Genomic DNA, 20,542 nt, shown 5'->3' with positions numbered 1-20,542 from the left:
AAGGAATGAGCGAGGAGAAGAAATCAAATTAGGGTTTCGATAGTTAGGACAGCAGAAAGCCAGTGGAAAACTTGCTCTAAAGCCTTTTCATGGAAGCCATCTAAGTTAGCTATTTGGATGCTTGGCAATAGCTCCAGACTGTTCTTCGGATCACAGATCATCTGTTCCCTCTTTCTGTGCAATAGTGCAAATGCCCAGGGAGGGAGAGAAGGAGGATTGGGGGGGGGAGGGGAGCGACTTTGCAATTGCCATGGCTAAGTTGTGCCTATTGCACACATCAAAGACAGATCCGACTTACTGCACAATACACCTGGCACAAGGCGGGAAGCCGCCGGTACCTGTCAAAACATTTTTACCCTACATTGTGTGTGTTTGTGTGTGTATGTGTGTGTGCGTGTACGTGTGCGTGTGTAGTGTCGTTGTCAAGTTTCAACAGATGGCTCTAGCCTGGCTGAAGAAATGAAGGCAAAGAAAAAGAAGAAGAGCGGGGCGGACTGGGTGGAGGAGGAAAGAGTTCTGTTTCCCCAAGACCTTCTTTGCCCCACTCACTGCTGGGCCTGAGCAACCCGGACGGGCCTCATCCAGGTACCCAGCTTTGATTGTTGGGCTGTGGGGCACTGGGCAAAGGGGCCACATTGAGACCGTTTTGTGGCGGAAGAGCCGAGTCAAAGTTGAAGTCCATCTCGTCACTGTCCATGAAGTCATTGAGAATGATGGACTCCACATCACATTCCAAGCTCCCGTTGAACATGTCCAAGTCTAGATCTGCTGGGAATCTGTCCTGACTCAACACAGGGGTGTGCATGGCTTCTGGGTAAGGTCCCTGCAAGGAATCTAGCAAGCTCATGTGCGCCCCCTGGTTGTTGATGTAGGAATGGAGATGCCCGTGGTGAGGCATGTTCACCATGCTGCAAGTGTCACTGGGCAGGCTCATAAGGCTGATCGGAGAGGGTAAGGCACTGTTGTTAAGAGGAGGGTGGTGGCCAGCTGGTGATGGGTGGTATAACGTGTTGCTCTTCATGAGAGAAGACGAGTGGGGAGGGTAGGGGACCAAGCCTATCTCTCCGCCTCCACCCCCACCGCTACACACCAGGGCATTTTGTCTGTGGCCACGAGGCAGGCCCATGCTGTTGGCTGGTGGCAGGTGTGGCTCACCCTCCTTGTGCGCGTAGGAAATGGAGGAGAGCAGGTCCTGCAACGAGGCGTTGCGGTAGGCATTCATGGGAACAAAAGTGGCCTGCTTGTTCTCTTGGATGGTCTGCATGGGCAAACGGCGCATGATGTTCATGGCGGGCTGGCTATAAATAGTCCCAGAGTAGGTATTACCACCTCCTCCCCCTCCCCCACCTCCTGCACCCACTGAGGAGCACTTGGAGCTGAAGCCAAAGTTGGAGGTCCTGGGCCTTAGTCCTCCAGCAGAAAGTGGCTGGGCTGGGCTCATGCTGTAGTTGTCCTGCAGGTCATCCAGAAGACTCTCTCCCAGGCTCTCATTCAGGTTGATGGTGCCAGTGAGATCAGTCAGCCTGGGCATCTCCACTGAGCAGCGGGCATTCAGGGAGGGGGACAGGGTGCTAGAAGGGCTGGGGTACATCAGTGGGGAGGATGGGGTCCCGTCATCCTCCTCCAGGTCATCTGGCTCATGGTTGGCCATGATGGGCGAGAGGCGGCCACTCAGTGTGCTGGCCGAGGAGTTGGCCCGTGTCCGGAAGTCAGCCCAAGCATCGTATTCCTCACCGGCATGGGAGGTGGGACTCTCTGACCATTTGGCCTGCTGGCCAGCTGGGCTTTCCTCCCCTCGTTCCTGAGCAGTCTGGATCTGCTTTTTCCGACTGGCTTTGCCCTTGATCCGCAGGAACTTGCTGTTGTTGTCCATGGAGACGGCTCGTCGGCGGGGTGTCTTCCCAGTTTTGCCACCTTCGGGGTTCAGCATCCACCAAGAGCTTTTGCCAGTGCCTTCATTTTGCACGCGGATGAAGCGGGTGTGCAGGGACAGGTTGTGCCGGATTGAGTTCTGCAAGCAAAACGAGACCAAAAGAAGAAGAAGAAAAAAATTGTATCAGCCCTCACGTCTCTCAAGTGGCATCCTTTCTGCTTTCTACCCCCCCCCCCCAAGGCACCCATCACCTGGCTTTACCGCTGACATTCACCAAGCTTTCTCAGCTCCGCTTGGGGTTAACAGAATGCCCCACTTTTCTCAGATCAAGAGACACACTTGGGATTTAAACCGCACACTCCTCAAAATGGCGAGCGCCAAGACAAAGAAGGGCCAGGATAATAAATAAATAAATAAATCAGCTATAAACTTAATTAGCACCTAATTAACTAAATTAAATATTCAGTTAACGTGATTATGCTAAAGTCTCCTTGAAGTCAAGCTCAACTCCCAAGGACTTCATGGAGATGTCCCTGTCATGCTCTTGGAAACAGTGAATATGATTGTGAACATGATCTTTTCCTGCAACTTTATTACGCCAGATGCATGTAATAATATTTTCATTTCTGTTGCATCGAAAAGTAGAGCTGAGTGATAAGGTCTCCGTGAATGCTGCTGAAGGTTCTTGGGAGGCACATGAAATTCTGGTCCTTAGCTAATTGAATGAAGATGCAATACATATGACAGAGCCTTTTTAGTGCAGTGCTTAAGACGCCAGGCCACAAACCAAGAGACTGTAGTGAGCTGTAGCCCTATCTTAGGCATGAAAAGTGGCTGGAAGATTTTGGGCCAATTGCCAGGAGACTGTGACTTCTAGTCCTGCCTTAGGCATAAGAGTTGGCTGAGTGACTTTGGGCTAGTCACCAGACGACTATAAGTTCTAGTCAGTGGTAGGATTCAGCCAGTTCGCACAAATTCATCAGAACCGGTAGCTAATTTTTTGTTATCCGGGCCCAGAATGGACTTCTGGAAGCGACATCGACACAGAGAACTGCTTGTTCACATATTTGAATCCCACCACTAGTTCTAGTCCCACCTTAGGCATGAAAGTTGGCTGGGTGACTTTGGGCCAATCACCAGGAGACTGTGAGTTCTAGTCCCACCTTAGGCATGAAAGTTGGCTGGGTGACTTTGGGCCAATCACCAGGAGACTGTGAGTTCTAGTCCCACCTTAGGCATGAAAGTTGGCTGGGTGACTTTGTGCCAATCACCAGGAGACTGTGAGTTCTAGTCCCACCTTAGGCATGAAAGTTGGCTGGGTGACTTTGGGCCAATCACCAGGAGACTGTGAGTTCTAGTCCCACCTTAGGCATGAAAGCCAACTGGGTGAGTTTGGGTCAATCATTCTTTTCTCACCCCAACTCACTCCCAGGGTTACTACTGTGGGAAAAGTAAGAAGAAGGAGTATTGTGTATGTTTGCTTGCCCCCTTGAGTTATTTATAAAAATAATAAAGGCAAGACAGAAGTAAATAAATAAAACAAACATCAGTTAGCAAGGAAAAGAAACAACAAGTGACTTGAAACATTGGCTATGCCAGACACGTACCAACCTTTTTTATGCAACTCTACTTGCTTGAAAAGAGAAGATTCAGTGTCAGCTGATTCTGAGCATTTGGGAAGTTAATAAGCTGGCTATGGAGGGATAACCGTTTTCAGATCTTTCCCCAGGGTTAAAAATATGGAGAGAGCCAGCTCTGTTTCTCAACCTAAATTGTCATGCTAAGGTTGCTTGGTGTATAGAATAAAATAAAATAAAATTGCCATCAATTTGGCATGCTGAGCTTTTTTTTTTTTTTAAAAAAGGGCAGAATATAAATAAAGTCACCGACCCAAGCCTCTCCTTGAGGGAGAGAGTTGGTCTAGCCACGTGAAGTATAAAAAAGAAAAGAAAATTGAATATAAATTTCTCAAGAGTCTTTATGATGAATCCTTCACTTCACTTCATCCCACAGTTTCTTCCATCTCGTTAGGGGAATATTTAGTGAGAAATAAGGGGATCAAACTAGTGCAGTCCTTAAGCGCTAAGGGACTATCAAATCCGAGTTACAAAATTCTGGACTTCCACAAAGATCTCTCTGCTGCCATTTTGCAGCAAACTCTTGTGGCCCTCGATCCTGATCGGTCCTGTCCTGCCTTCTGAGATTAAAGCAAGTGTCTCTCTTTCCACTTTCATACCCTTCTGGACTTCAATGCTTTTAAAAGGTGAAAAGTTAGGTTGTCTAGCACAACACTCAGAATTCTCCAGCCAGCCATGTTGATGTCCACACCTCTTAAAGTGGCTGAAGTCGAGAAGCACTGATGTAACATGGTAAACTGAGCATATGGGCTATACAGGCAGTCCTTGACTTATAACAGTTCACTTAATGAGCATTCAAAGTTACAATGGCGCTGAAAAAAGTGACTTATGACCATTTTTCACACTGCAGCATCTCCAGAGTCACGTGATCAAAACTTGGCAACTGATTCATATTTATGATGGTTGCAGTCTCCCCGGATCATGTGATTCCCCTTTTGTAATCTTCTGACCAGCAAAAGCAAGATTCACTTAACAACTTTGTTACTAATTTAACCACTGCAGTGATCCACTTAACAATTGTGCCAAGAAAGCTCATAAAATGGGGCAAAGCTCACTTAACAAATGTCTCACTTAGCAACAGAAATTTTGGGCTCAATTCTGGTCGTAGGTCGAGGACCACCAGTACATAGAAGTCAAGGTTTTTGCAAACATTCTTCTATGCTTTTTTCTCAACCCCTCTCTCTCTCTCTTTCTCTCCACTGAGCTTGAGGCAGAGCTTTGTGGAACCCCGAAGCTGACGCCTATCACCCGTTCATTGTGTGTAGAGTGTTGAGTGTTCCTTTTCTTCTGGTTGTTGTCTGGAACTGGGCAAAGCTGGCTGCCAGGCTAAATGTACTAAGCGAGGAAATGCACATACAGACAGGGGGATGGGCTGGAAGGAGGCACAGGGAGGGGGGGAGGTTGAAAATCACCCGGTGAGAGGCTGGTGGGGCGTCTGCAGAGTTTGGATCCATGCCTTTGTCCAGAGGCATACTAATGAGCAGGCAAGAAAGTTACAGAGGCCCATAGATCATATTATGGAATGGCTTGCTTCCCTGCACTTCATTTATTTGGAGACTGCTTGCAGGCTGGCACTCTGCCAGCAGCCACCAAATCCAAGTCTACAGAAATCAATCTCTCGCTGACTGATTAAGCCGTGTTTAGAACTAATTGCTCCTTCGTGTGTGGGGAGAATAAATTATGGGCTTTCATCTTGGCATCTTTAAAATGCAATAGCAGGTAGGGCCTCGCTGTTAACTCTTTCCACCCCACAGTGCAGGAGATGAGGCATGCCAACTTGGAAACCCTTGACCAAAAAAGGAGAAGGAGAAGGAGAAGGAGAAGGAGAAGAAGAAGAAGAAGAAGAAGAAGAAGAAGAAGAAGAAGAAGAAGAAGAAGAAGAAGAAGAAGAAGAAGAAGAAGAAGAAGAAGAAGAAGAAGAAGAAGAAGAAGAAGAAGAAAGAGGAGGAGGAGGAGGAGGAGGAGGAGGAGGAGGAGGAGGAGAAGGAGAAAGCACTCAGGAGATCAGAGAGCAGCATCTCACGTGAATGCCTTCCACTTCCATCCCTTCAGCTGCAGCAGGTTGGCTAGGTTGATTTTTTAAAAATAGTATTGCATTTATATGATTAGGTTTTATATACTGTAGTTTTATCTTTTGATATTGTAAGCCGCTCAGAGTTACCGTGTGGTAAGGTGGGCAGCTAATAAATTTTACAAATAAATAAATTACTGGAGGCAGGGTTTTAGGCAGAGACCTTTTTATGTTCTGCTCCCCCATCCATCCCACAGACATGTTGATCTCTCTCTCTCTCTCTCTCTCTCTTTCCCTCCCTCCCTCTCTCTCTCTCTCATATAGCTGGGCTTTGAACTCCAGGCACTAAGCTCAGATGCCTGCCTAATAAATTCACCAGCCTGATGCATGCTTCGAACCTCTCCATTTTAGACAGCAGCTAAATTCTTCTGTTTGAAGTTCTCTTCCTGGCTCCAATGCCATGCCTGCCTTGAAAGCCTAGCTGCAATTAAGCCCTGTTTCCCCCAGGGCATCTGGGAATTCTGGTGAATTCTGCAGTACCTATGCAACTGGAGGGCACCAACTGGAGGGCACCGGGTTGCCAAAGGCCTTCCCGGCCCACGTGATCCAGAGGAGCAAAGCAGTTTTAAACCCAACCATAGTGCGAACCGGATCCAGGTTAGTTGTCTGTCTTTAAAAAGAAGAGTGTCCTTGTTTTAAACTTGTTGTCTTTGAAAAAGACTAGGAGGGACACAGTTGAGGGAAGCAGAAGAATGGTAAGTCAACAGGTGAGATGGAGAGGGTGGATCAGAGAAATTACACACTGTCCTTGAAAAAACAATGAGCTATTATCAAAGAGGGTCAACCTTCATTGTGTGAGAGTTGAGCCTGTCTCAGTCATAAACCTGCACCTATCACCTTCTCCCTTGAGCTTTATATTTCTTATTCTATCTCAACAGCAGCAGCAGTGGCAAAACTCTGCAGGCAGTCCTCAACTTACATCCATCTGTTTAACAACCATTCAAAGTGACAAAGACACTGAAAGAAAACGTTGCTTACAACCTTCTCCTTGCACTTATGATTGTCGCAGCTTCCCCATGGACACATGAGTACAATTCAGACACTTGTCAACCAGCCTGCATTTATGAAGTTGCAGTGTCCCTGACCGCTACTTGTGACCTTCCCAGCCAGTGGTGGGATTCAGCCGGTTCACACCACTTCAGCAGAACCGGGAGCTAACTTTTTGTTGCCCAGGCCCAGAACAGACTTCCGGAAGCGGCATCCACACAGAGAACTGGTTGCTCACACATTTGAATCCCACCACTGTTCCCAGCTGACTTGTGACAAGCAGAATCACAGGGGGAAGCCGGACTTGTTTAATGACCACAAAACTAACTTAACAACTGCAGTGATTCACTTAACAACCATGGCAAAAATGGCTGTGTCACACTTAACAACCACCTCACTTAGCAATGGAAATTCTGGTCCCCTATGTACTCATAAGCCGCGAAATCCCTGTTCCTACATCTCTAAATTTTAAATTTATTTTGGCAGATTTTATGCAAACCCGGGTTCTAGCTTTTGGCCCTGCTCACACGTGACTGCCTTATGTAAGACTGCAAAAATTGAAATGTCACTTTGGAGATGTTCAGGGATACTTTCACAGAGAAAACCCTGGAAACTTAACAAGTGACTAATTTCTAGGGAAGAAAATTAAGTGTCATGTGATACGATTAGGTGTATGTCTTGTTGTTCTTTTGCAGATTCCACAACAAATCATTTTATTGTGGGCACAAGATTACTGCTTATGCCAAAATCTAATACTGTTAAGAAAAATGGGAACACTGCAGCAGGGAACAAATGAACTGAGATTTATAACAGCCTCCTATTCCTCTATTAGCTTGGTCATTCTAGTCAGTGTCTCTCAATCTTGGCAATGTTAGGATGTGTGGACTTTAACTCCCAGATTTCCCCCAACCAGCTAAGGAATTCTGGGAGTTGAAATCCACACATCTTAAAGCTGCCAAAATTGGAAAAAAACACTGTTCTGGATAATCACATGTTCTGAGATTGTCAAAAGGACTGTATCAGGGAAGGGAAGTCAAGGGAAGCTAATGAGGAACATGGCACAAATTTAGATTTTCCCCATTGAGATGTATGTCATGACATCACACACATAATAAGGGTGGCACCTGCACTACAACAGTGCAATGCTTCTGAGCCTGCAGATATCTCTTGACCATCCCAACTTTAAAACCTACTGGTTGTCAGTAGAGAGAAAATCATTTTCAGAGCAGAGCAGAGCAGCGGTCTGTCTTTCATCTACAATCTAATAAATATATATATAAAGAACCCATTTTTGACAGCACTAATGAATTTGCAATCCAATTTTCTCCTCTTCTTAACAACATTTGTCTAGGGGGTGCAAGGCAGAGAACCTGACCTTTTCGGCACCCTTAACTAAAGACTTATTTAAAAAAGAAGCTTTGGAAAGCATCCAAAGATCTAGACCAGGGGTAGGCAACCTTGGCTCTTCTGTGACTCAGGAATTCTGGGAGTTGAAATCCACGAGTCGTCATAAAAGAGCCAAGGTTGCCTACCCCTGAGCCAAAAAGCAGAGGCCTGGTGACAGTTGCTATTTCCTATCTAGGAATTCCACAGCTCCACGGAACTGACTCTGGTGACCTCCATGAAGGATCCTGGATTGTGAAAATGGTTGGTTCGGCTCCCCCCCCCCTTTTTTTTCTCCTTGGGAAGAAGACAAAGCAACAGCAGTACCTTCATTTTATGCATGAGGGGAACTGCCAGAGGCAGTTTCTTGCAAAGAGACATTCCCCACTCCCCTCCCCGCTGGCCCCCCATGGCCTCTTCAGAAAGAAATGCAAGACACCAAGAACTACACAAAAGCATGATGGAGGTGACAGTGCATCACAGGCGGTTGACAGAAGAGCTATATGGGGACTCCACATTTCTGTCGAACCTGACAACACGCCAGCTGGTCTGAAGAGAGCCAAGGGAAGGGCGGGAAGAAGAGGCGACGTTACTTTCCAAGACTTGCTCAGTGAACTGGGCCATTCCACTCAAGCTTGAGGCTGCACGACTCGGGAGCCCTCAGGTTTGGCCACACAGCTCTTCTGAAATGTGTAACAAGAGTAGCCAGGATGGAGCAACACCCAAGCAACTGTCCAGGATGTTAAGGCAATCACCTGTTGCAAGGACTACAGGTGGTCCTCAACTTACAACAGTTTGTTTAGTGACCATTATAACCAGTGGTGGGATTCAGCTAGTTCGGCAGAACCAGTAGCTAATTTTTTGTTGCCCAGGCCCAGAATGGACTTCCGGAAGCGGCATCCACACAGAGAACCCATTGTTCACATATTTGAATCCCACCACTGGTTATAACGGCACTGAACAAAGCGACTTACAACCGTTTTTCACACTTACGACCATTGTGGCATCCTGATGGTGAGCAGGATCAACAATGAGACCCTTGGCAACTGACTCATATTTATGATAGTTGCCGTACCTGAGGTCACCTTTTGCGGCCTTCTGACCAGCCAAGTCAATGGGGAAGCCAGATTCACTTAACAATTGTGTTATTAATGTTAACAACTGCAGTGATTCTCTTAACAACTATAGCAAAATGGAGCAAAACTCATTTAACAACTGTCTCACTTAGCCACAGAAATTTTGGGCTCAATTGTGGTCATAAATCGAGGACTACCTATACAGTACAAAGCAATGAATCTGACACTGATTTGAATGTCTTTTACAAGTCAAGTTAAAATATTTTAATGCCACAGGCAGTTTAAGATGCTCTATTTTAAAAACTAATTTGTTGAGATGTTTTTCCTACTTTGTTATTTTATTAGATTTGGACTTGCTATTAGCATTTTAATATATTTTCCTTCATATTGGCCAGGAGTAAGTTGCTATGAATTGAGGTATACAAATGCTTTTATTTTTTAAAAAAATATATAATTGATTACTGAATTAATTATTCTGTCAGTTTATGTACCTTAATATGTAAACTAAATAAACAGGGTGGATATGCACAACACACTAAGACATAATAAAGCAAACCAAATTTAAAAATAACCAACATTCAAGTTGTATAAATGCAGTGACTCAAGCTTGCCTTCAGACGTTGTGGGTGCTTCATCACTCAAGGTTTTTAAGAAGAAACTGGATAGCCACTTGTCTGAAATGACATAGGGGGCTGGACTAGAAGACCTCCAAGGTCCCTTCCATCTCTATTCTGATTCTGATTCTGACTGCCTAAGTGGTGGGAATCCAGCACTTCTGAGGGGTCCTTGGTGCTCTCTGAGCTTGGTTGTTCTCTTGCAGACATTTCATGACCCAAACTATGTAACATCCTCACTGCTATCTTACCTAGGATAATGAAACATCTGCAAGAAAACAACCAAGCTGAAAGAATACCAAGGACCCCTCATTTCAACCTTGAGCTACAAATTTCCATTCAGGCAAAAAAAAAAATTATGGTTATAGGTTTAGGGATATCTAGCTCTGAAATCATGACTGTCAACAGAGCAGGAGTGGCAATTAAGAGGAGCCAAAATAGGCCACAGGGCCTCCATGAAGGGCTGCGTAGGCCCTGGTGTTTGGGCCAGGAAAATGAGAGCAGAGAAGGGAATGATGAGGCCTTGAGTTTAATTAATTGGACTAGAAGAAGCCAATTTGCTCCTGGCATGGAATCTACTGTATCAAGAGATCAGATACTGCAGCCCCGAGGGGCAGGGATGGAGATGCTCTCACCCAGGGGAGCACAGCTACGTTGCCACCTCAATGCCACAGCACAATTATTTTTATTTGTGAATCTGGGTGGGAGGCTTTGGCTGGGGAGTCTTCTTCTGACTCAGAGAAAGGGAGGAAAGGAGAAGGGTGTTCTCCACCTAAGCACACCCACGTAGCATTCCCCAGACCATGTTGTCTGCTGTCAGCTGATTAACAGTGAGAAACATGGGAACAAACAATCGTCCCCTTCCATCACGTATAATCATTCAGAGGGCAGTGGGGGGGAGTCCTCTAAGATTTTAAACTTGGTTGAGACAAGGATGATTCATGCTCTGGAAGCTGCTGAATTTTTGTCCTGGCACAAGGCTACTGGTCCTGCAAAAGGTTGTTTCCTCTGATAGTGCTTAGCCCATAGAGCAGGAGTGGGGAACTATGGCAACGTTATGACCTGCGGACTTCAACTCCCAGAATTCCTGAGCCAGCATAGTAGGGGTGGGCAGCTACGGCATGATGGCTCAGGAATTCTGGGAGTTGAAGTCCACAGGTCATAAAATGGGCATCGTTGTCCATCCCTGCCATAGAGGAATGTTAGTTCTGAGAGAACCCCATCAGGAGACAGATTCATCGGGTAGCTTTGCAGGATATATTTGAAATGACGTAGAATATTTTTTTTACTTTAAAGTTCACCACAGGTTTTCAGATTGGCCTTCTGAAAAATGGTGCTGAAAGGATGCAGATAGTTCTTGACTTGCGACCATTTGTTTAGTAACCGTTTAAAATTACAGTGGCATTGTAAAAAGTGACTTACAATCAGTTCTCGCACTTATGACTGTCACAGCATCCTCACGGTCATGTGCAACTGGCATATATTTATGACAGTTACTAGGTCCTGGGACACATGATCACCATTTGCAACCTTTCCCACCGGCTTTCAACAAGCAAAGTCAATGGGAGAAAACAGATTCACTTAATGACCACATGATTCACTTAATGACTGCTGTGATTCACTTAACAACCATGGCCCAATGGTTGCAAAATCAGCTGCGACTCACTTTACAACTAGCTTGCTTAGCAACAGAAATTCTGGTCCCAAATGTGGTTATAAATTGAGGACTTCAATTTGCCTCAAGACTCTGTCCCTGGCTCTCTACGGCAATGGGTGGCAGGCTGTCCTACAATTTAGCAGAACGATAGTGTTGGCGGTGACTCCACTCCATCTCAGGACAGCTACTATTTTTTTAAAAAAATAGAATCCTTATTCTTATTTTCACGCTTTCCTCACAACACTTTGGAAGTGAAATCCTCTTCTGCAGGGACACTCAAATATAACCGTGCTCAACTAACTAATTAAAATGACAACAGAAACACCTCAGGAGGCTCTCTTTGCAAACCCACCCCTAACTAAGGTTTATGGCTTTTGCTGTCCCCATTTTGGAAAAGAGGATATATTGCTGCAAAAAAAGACCAGGCACCCTCTGTTTGATCCTAAAGCAAGCATTTCTAATCATTTAAGATTTATTATTTAAGTCCACTGGAAGGATTAAGTGGGGGGGGGAACCGGTTTTAGTACCTGATGGTAGTTTATCAAACTATACCGATATGCTGGAGGTTTTTTTTAACGCTATACTGAATTTTATTGATCTATTGTGTTTTTGTTGTACTATTATTGCCTTTAATTGAATTGTGCAATGCCTAGAGAATTTATTTTATGAGGCGTTTAATAAATGTAATAAACAAAGAAATACATAAATTTCACTACACATTTTTTTTTAAAAAAAACTGCTCCAGTGTGGAGGAAACAGGGATTTTATTATCCATGCAGATAACATGTGACTGAAGAGTCCAAGGATTGAAATCCTCTTAGCTCTATGGCAAAATCAGGATCAATATTGCATATTCCCATGGCTTTAATTTTTTTTACATAAAAGTGGTTGTATGAATGCTAACTGAATAGCTTGTCTTCAAGGTGGCCCTAAGTGACTGTTTCATCACTCAGTGCATCTGGTTAGAAGTTGCCTTACTGAAGGCCCAGATGCAAATAAAATGCAAAATGCAAATGAAATACAGAGAACAGAAATAAAATATAAGAGTGCAAATAAACTACAGGGACCAGGATCTTCACGGTAGAGCTTTGAAGTACACACCCAGGAATTTCAGCCGAATGAGCAAAAAAGCCTCCAGGCTTCAGGAGAACAAAATGATACGCTCTGCCATTTAAGAAGAAGAATCATATTAATCCAAAGTCTAAAATTATATATATGTGGTGTGTATGTACGTGTATATTTATATTATTAATGTACACTAAGCTCTGAATATAGAGTTTGCATGTTTGCAGAACTAGTTTAGCCAAGTTAGTAAGACAGAAACAAAGTAAAAAACTATGGAAAAAGATACATAAGGTAAAGGTAAAGGTTCCCCCACACATGTGTGCTAGTTGTTTCCAACTCTAGGGGCCGGTGCTCATCTCTGTTTCAAAGCCGAAGAGCCAGCGCTTGTCCGAGGACGTCTCCGTGGTCATGTGGCCGGCATGACTAGACGCCAAAGGCGCACGGAACGCTGTTACCTTCCCACCGGAGTGGTCCCTATTTTTCTACTTGCATTTTTTACGTGCTTTCAAACTGCTAGGTTGGCAGAAGCTGGGATGAGTAACAGGCGCTCACTCTGCTATGCGGCACTCAGGATTCGACCCGCCAAACTGCCGATCTTCTGATTGACAAGCTCAGTGTCCTAACCCACTGAGCCACCGCGTCCCTTAAAAGATACATACCTGGCTAGAAAAGCATTAGCTATATAAACAGGCTCATTTTTTTAGTGGCATTTGGCTGTGTTCTTAGGTATAACTCAGAGTCCTACAGAGAAGGAGTTGGGAGCAGAGGTGGATGAAACCTCTACGACTCCAGGCGATAGGAACACAGAAGAGGCGGGTGCCAGGTTGTCCTTGCAGGCAAACAAAGCCTCTGCCAGGAAGGAAGGAGTCCATAGGGAGGGAGGGAGGACAGCTGCCACCACTCAGATCAGCCTCCAGAGGGCCGCTCTGCCAAGCCGGCATGCCCCATGTGTGAGAAGTAAGGGAAGAGCCAGCTGTTCTCAGCCAGATTTGATTGCTCGGTAAACATTCAACCATCATTCCACTTCAAGGCCACCAAGAACCATGAAGAAAATTGGTTAATTCCTGGGAAAGTCAAGAGGAAAAAAATCAAATAGATTTGAACACAGTGGGCATCAGCATTTGCACATTCACACCGGCCAGGCCCAGGCGCTGCCTTCTTGCTTTCTTCCTTCTAACTCGGCTGTGCATGGAGACAGTAATCTGCTTCCTAGCCTAGAGGCTGAGTTCAGCTGTGTGTGCAGTGATTTACTGTTGAGCCTTGGATAGGGAAGCCCCAGATCTGGAACGGGCAGCCACCACATTGCCAGAGTGATGCGCTGCTCCGTCAGAGGTTGAGATCCTTTAATCCCACTGCAAAAGGCAGACAAAGAGAGAGGAGAGGCTTGCACAAAGCCAAAATGTGGCCTCTGCTGAATGAGGGTCCCCTCAGCAGAGATGCGAAATTAGCCAGAGAAATCCTGGATCGTGAACCCGTTCCAAACGAGGTCCATCAGGCAGGCAAAGGCCTCTGACAGAACCCCACCCTCCCCCAAACTGTCAGAAGCCAAGGAAGGCCATCTGTTATCTGGGCTTGCAGCCATCAGAGTCCCCTTGCCAGCTGGGAAGGCACAGGCTGAAGGGAGTAATCACTCCAGGCTTGCAGGAGGCTGTTGTGTGAATGGGCGCCGGGGAGCTGTGCACCAGGGTGACTGCTGGTGCCTTCCCTCCTCCTCCCCACCCCCCTCTCTCCAAGAGCTTTCCTCCAAGGTGGCTGACTGTCAAGGGAAAACAGCCAGTGTGAAATCAGTCTGATTAGCAATTAGTCCCATTGTAAAAGGATTAAGGAGAGGACAGGCGAAGGCATTGTTCTGATGAGTGACTTGACTATCAATTTTCATCTGGAACAAGCTGCCCTTGATGCTAGTTCTCCTGGTGTCCTTTACGGCCAAGATGGTCAACAATGGCAAGCAGTGATGGGCAGTTGCCCCAACCACATAGCACACTCTGCAGGAATGATAAGTGCTAAGACAGAAGCTGTCCAGAGAACTGACCACACACAAAAGCATCAGTACCAACTGGCAGGTATGAGATGATGTATTGCCCCACTTCCTCCCTCACCTTTGGATTCCAAGCAGAGGTCCAGCAGGACAGGTTGTGCAAACTAGGAGTAGCAAGCTGAGAATCTCAAAGAGATTTTGAGACTGCAATGTTCTGCTTAGGGCTCTCAAAGGTACAGGAATAGTACCAAGAACTGGTTCAGATGTGTTCAATCCACATGGGGCCATGTAGAACTGGTGCTTGTGGATTCCTTCCTTCCTTCCTTCCTTCCTTCCTTCCTTCCTTCCTTCCTTCCTTCCTTCCTTCCTTCCTTCCTTCCTCAATCTTATGCAACATAACACTGGACAGCTCATATACAAATCTCTCTTGGGCTCCTACATCTCCCCCGTTTTTCTTTGTTTTCAATTAAAAAACAAAACAACTATGTCATGTTCTTCTAAACATCCTCAGCTTGCCTTCTCAGAAATGAGCATTTTGTGTTTTGTGAGCAAACAGCTCAATTTTGTTTATGTAGTCTGGTCCCTTATATGCCATATTTTTTGCCTCTGAACCTTTGCTTTCTATGCAAACTTAATTTTAGAAAACATGTTCAGCTATTTTCAGTTTGGGAACTCAGACCCAGGATCCCATCTTGAATTTTGTCTCTAATTAATCGTATAAAATAACAAGTAAAAAAAAATAAAAGCTACGGGTATAACTTAGCAATAAACAGGGGACCAAAGTTACATACATGTAAAAACAACCCATACTAAAATTACTGATCTGGAATCACATCTTGGAATTTGTGAAGCTGGTGAATTCACCAAATTCATATATAATATTTCCAATAAATTTGCAAGTTCAATTAAGAAAGAATTTTGATGGCGAATCAAATCGTTACTTCTATCCAGTTTGGCATGCTGGCTTAATTTGAAGCAAGATTATTCTGGATGTATTAAGCAAGATACAAAGGTACTTGTTAAACTGTACCAAATTTATAAAGCAAGAAGCCCCATCTGCTGTATTTAATAATATTGTCTGCAAAGTGGATAAATTCTTTTCTTTAGCAACATAAACTGCAGAAACTCATTACGCCCTTGTTGTTTTGCCAGACACCTATTAAAGAATCTCCACTCAAAGGAGGTTCTGCATGTGTACTGCATGTTCACAGTACACTAACCTTAATTCCAGGTTACCAGAAGTAAATAACTAGGTATACACATTTTAGGATTTTATCTATCTGAAGCAACCCCCTGCAGCCCTATTTTGGCTAATTGCAACGGCCTGAGTTATACACTGTATTAACAACTGTGTTTCCTTCAACACATTGGAATTGCAAACAAACTTAAGTTCATTTTATTTTAGCTTTCTATATTGTGTGAACCCTGCCAAAGGATGTAACACACAATTTAAAAAGAAGCTAAGGAGACATTTAAAATTTGCATGCCAACCACCATTAAAAATGTATAATTAAGTTTATGGGGCATGATTGCAATTCAGAGACCAACTTTATTGAAGACAGAGATATTTATTCCTAATAGAATAAGTTTGCCCTGAAACGTTATTAAGACTTATTTATAGAACAGAAAAGAACAGAACAGAACAGAATAGAGCTGGAAGGGACCTTGGAGGTCTTCTAGTCCAGCCTCCTATTCAAGCAGAAGAACCTATACCAGGCATGTCAAACTCGCTCAACATATTGAAACTTTTTCCCCATTGCCGGCAAAGAGGGGCAGTTTCGGCGTGACGCATCCGGCCCATGAGCCAGCAGTTTAACATGGCTGACTTATACCATCTCAGACAAGTGACTGTCCAGTCTTTTCTTAAAAACCTCCAGTGATGGAGCACCCACAATTTCCGAAAGCAAGCAGTTCCACTGGTTAATTGTCCTCACTGTTAGGAAGTTTCTCCTTAGTTCCAGGTTGCTTCTCTCTTTGATCAGTTTCCAACCATCGTTTCTCATCCTTCCCTCTGGTGCTCTGGTGAACAACCTGGCCCCCTTTGCCTTGTGGCAGCCCCTCAGATACTGGAACACTGCTATCATGTCACCCCATTTCTTCTTTTCTTTAGACTAGCCAAACCCAAGTCCTGCAGCCATTCTTCAATGCAACCTTTAGCGTTAACTAGAAATCTAAATGTGTTGTGAAGAAGTTATGCAGTTAGTATGAAGTAAGAAATCCATCAAAGAAAAGATCAGAAATACTGGAATCTCTCACACACACAAACACAAAGTTCTTTGCATTCACACCTATCCAGTGGTGGGATTCAGCTGGTTCACATCACTTCGGCAGAGCCGGTAGCTAATTTTTTGTTGCTCAGGTCCAGAATGGACTTCTGGAAGCGGCATTCACACAGAGAACCGGTTGTTCACGTATTTGAATCCCACCACTGCATCTATCCCAATTATAGCTTACAGTATGTAGGTATGTGTAGTTAACACGTAGGAGCATTCAGCTCCTATTTTTTTAATATTTGTATTCTGTATTTTATTGTTGTTAGCCGCCCTGAGTCCTTTGGGAGATAGGGCGGCATATAAGTCCCATAATTTATATATATATATATATATATATATATATATATATATATATATATATATATATATATATATATATATATATATATATATATATATATATATATATATATATATATATATATATATATATATATATATATATATATATATATATATATATAAATGAATGTATTTGAACTGAATCCTACTTAATTCTTTCTCAGCCTTGATTCCATTTCCTTCCCATACTGCTAGGAAATTGGTGGGCTCTCCTGCAGATCATTTTCCTATGGTTTTCATCATTTTTATTGCTTTTCATATATTTTTTTCTATTACAGGTGGTCCTCGACTTACAACAGTTTATTTAGTGACCATTTGAAGCTACAACGGCACTGAAAAAGTGACTTATGACCATTTTTCATACTTATGACCATTCCAGCATTCCCAAGGGTCATATGATCAAAATTCAGATGCTCGGTAACTGACTCATATTTATGATGGTTGCAATATCCTGGGGCCACGTGATCCCCTTTTTGAAACCTTCCAACAAGCAAAATAATTGGGAAAGCCAGATTCACTTATCAACCATGCAGTGATTCACTTAACGACTGTGGCAACAAAGGTGGCAAAATGGAGCAAAATTCACTTCGCCAATGTCTCACTTAGCAACAAAAAGTTTGGGCTCATATTGTAGTCATCAGTCGAGGCCTACCTGTAGTTTTGTGCTTTTAACTTTGTAAGCTGCTCAGAGTCACGTATATAAGATGGGCAGCTATATGAATTTAACAAATAAAATAAGAGTCATGCAAATGCACTTCATTCCTGTATGGATTCAAAACAACTACAGCTGTGTCCAGCATATGATCGGGATGAGGCAGAGCTTTCAGAGACAGAAAAAAGATGTTATTCCTGGACAGCTTTCAGCCACAAACCACTTTCTCTGCTACAAATGGGTGTGCCTTGAGAAAGACCACCTGGTCAGCTTCACAGAGACTTTTGCTGAAGGAGAAGAGGTCCCACTGTTACAAAGGTCACATGTTTGTATTCCCTCCCCACAAAGAGTTGACCTAACATTCATAAATGGACATGCTCTTTGGCACAGATACAGGTAATCCTCAGCTTATGGCTACAATTAAGCCCACACTTTTATGTTGTTCACTGAGGAATTTGTTAAGTGACTTTTGTCCCATTTTGTTACCACATTTATTTAAGTTAGCTACATGGTTGTTCAATGAATCTGGCTGCCACATTGATTTTGCTTGTCAGAAGGTCGCAAAAGGGGATCACATGATCCCAGGACACTGCAACTGTCATAAATATGAACCAGTTGTCAAACAGAAGAGCCCTGATGGCACGGTGGTTAGAATGCAGTATTGCAGCCATACTCCACTCACTGCCAGCAGTTCGATCCTGACCAGCTCAAGGTTGACTCAGCCCTCCATCCTTCCGAAGTCAGTAAAATGAGGACCCAGGTTGTGGGGGGCAAGAGGCTGACTCTGTAAACCTCTTAGACAGGGCTGTGAAGCACTGTGAAGCGGAATATAAGTCTAAGTGCTATTGCTATTCGAACGTAAGTCACGTGATCATGGGGATGCTGCAACGGTCATAAGTGTGACAAATGGTCATAAGTCACTTTTTTCAGTGGCATTGTAACTTTGAACAGTCACTAAATGAATCTTAAAAATAAGTCAGGAGGACTAACTGTACTCTGCCTGGGACATTGAAGCGTCCACAGTTTTGTGCAGCTTATTCTGAAGTCGTCCCCTCTTAACTGCTCAGAGGTGGAAATTTCAAGCAACAGGGAAGGGAAGAATTGGATGGCCAAGGACTCTTCCTCAGCATTGCATCTACCACTTATAAATACCATCCTGCATCAAGCTTCACTATCGATCCTCACTGTATAAATACATAAATAAAACAAATGGGATCCAAACTAACCTAAATTGCCCTTTCCATAATTGAGTAGTAACATTCCAGGGAGAGGAGAAAGTCACACTACATAATCATGGAGAATGTTTTTTTAAAAGGAACAGGGCAATAAATAAGAGCAAAGGTTGATCAACCATACAGGACTCTGACTTGGGCTCACACAAAGGGAACCGTTTAACCAACTTGGGTAAAAGCGTAGCAAATGCATTCACAAACGTTCCACGCCTGGGATTTTTCTTTGTGGCTTGGTGTGTTTTGCAAATCCAGCCTGTTGTGATTCTTCTACTAGTCACCTGAAGCACGTTGTTTGTAATGCAGTGCAATGCAAAAGCCACCAGGGCTAATACTGGCCGACAGAAGTCCACAAACAACCTCAGCAACAAAACGTTGCAGTATGGAATATTCTCTGCTCCAGATTGCAGGTTCTCTGTTACTTTCTCTATCCCCCCCCCCCAGAACCTCCCCACCCCAGCCAGCTCAAAAACAGCCTTTCATTTTTCAGTGCCTCCACCTTTTAACATTTGATGGCCCATGAGCTCTGTGCTCTCATCTGACAGCACAGTTTTCAGCATGATTTTTACCCAACAATTTTTTGGGTGACATTTGCTAAAAAAAATCAGGAAGAGTCCAGCAGCATCTTTTCAGACTGACTCATCTTATTAAAAGGCATAAGGTCTCATGAGCAACGTGTATGCAATGCTAAGTTATAGCTCCCAAAACCTTACGCCTTCTAATAAAAGTTATTAGCCTAAAAAAAAAATACTAATCCATTCCTCCTGTTTTTCAGATGTGGAGGTGTTTTTGCAAAACTCAGCAGTATTTCCTTCCCCCCCCCCCACCATGCCTCTCTTTTTTAGGCTATTTTGCTACTAAAGCAACGGCATTCCTATCTGAATCCTGGAAATAAAGGGAACGAAGATATCTGCACCACATATCCGGCTGAAGAACAATATAACTGTCAGGAAAATATAGTGCCTTGCTATATAAATCTAAAAGTGCAGAACCGTTCGAAACACGAGAACAGTTGTTTTTTTGTTCCCTCCTCCAAAGATTGTGGCATTGGAAAAAGGTACAGAGAAAGGATCTCCTAGACAAGCAACTTCCTCCTCCCTCCCCAATAAAAATAAGGGAGTCAGAGAAAACCAGTGAGGATTTTTTTTTTCAAATCGAAGAGAAAGACAGCTAAATGGGAAGAGTGAAAACGAGATCAGTTGTTGTGGAATGACATAAAGGTTGTCCTTGATGTATAAACTTTCATTTAGTGACGGACCTTACAGAGGCATTGAAAAAGGTGACTTATGACTAATCCTCACACTTAACGGTCATGGTAGCATCCCCAAGGTCACATGGTCAAGATTTCAGCACTTAGCAACCAAGTGATGACAGTTGCCAAGGTCAAGTGATTACCATTTCTGACCCCCGACAAGCCATTTCTGACCCCCGACAAGCAAAGTCAGTGGGGGAAGTTGGATTCTCTTAAGGACTGCCTGAGTCGCTTAACAAGCGTAGTGCAGCGATTCGCTTAACAACTGTGGCAAAAAAGGTTGTAAAGTTTGTAAAATCAGGCACTTAACAATTAGCTTGTTTAGCTATGGAAATTCTGGTTCTAAGTCAAGGACTACTTGTAGTGATAATGTTTAGGTTCACACAATCAACTAGATTAGACTAAAATGGTTCAGCATAGTGTGAGAACCCAGCTTAGCATCATTATACAAAT

At 43.9% G+C, this 20,542-nt stretch overlaps 1 protein-coding gene across 1 annotated transcript in view; it reads right to left on the bottom strand.

Annotated features, from left to right (window-relative positions):
* Window positions 1-577: 577 nt before the first annotated feature.
* Window positions 578-20,542, bottom strand: part of FOXO6 (forkhead box O6) — a gene marked incomplete at both ends in the record, with an annotated part of 117,461 nt that continues 97,496 nt past the window's right edge. The window contains one exon of the mRNA XM_081334635.1: window positions 578-2,011. Coding sequence (XP_081190761.1) covers window positions 578-2,011 — 1,434 coding nt within the window. The remainder of the gene's footprint in view (window positions 2,012-20,542) is intronic.

This window comes from Vipera berus, assembly GCF_964194415.1.
Source record: "Vipera berus genome assembly, chromosome: 9".
NCBI lineage: Eukaryota > Metazoa > Chordata > Lepidosauria > Squamata > Viperidae > Vipera > Vipera berus.
The sequence above is the reverse complement of the archived record's forward strand: the minus strand, read 5'-3'. Positions and strand labels throughout refer to the sequence as shown.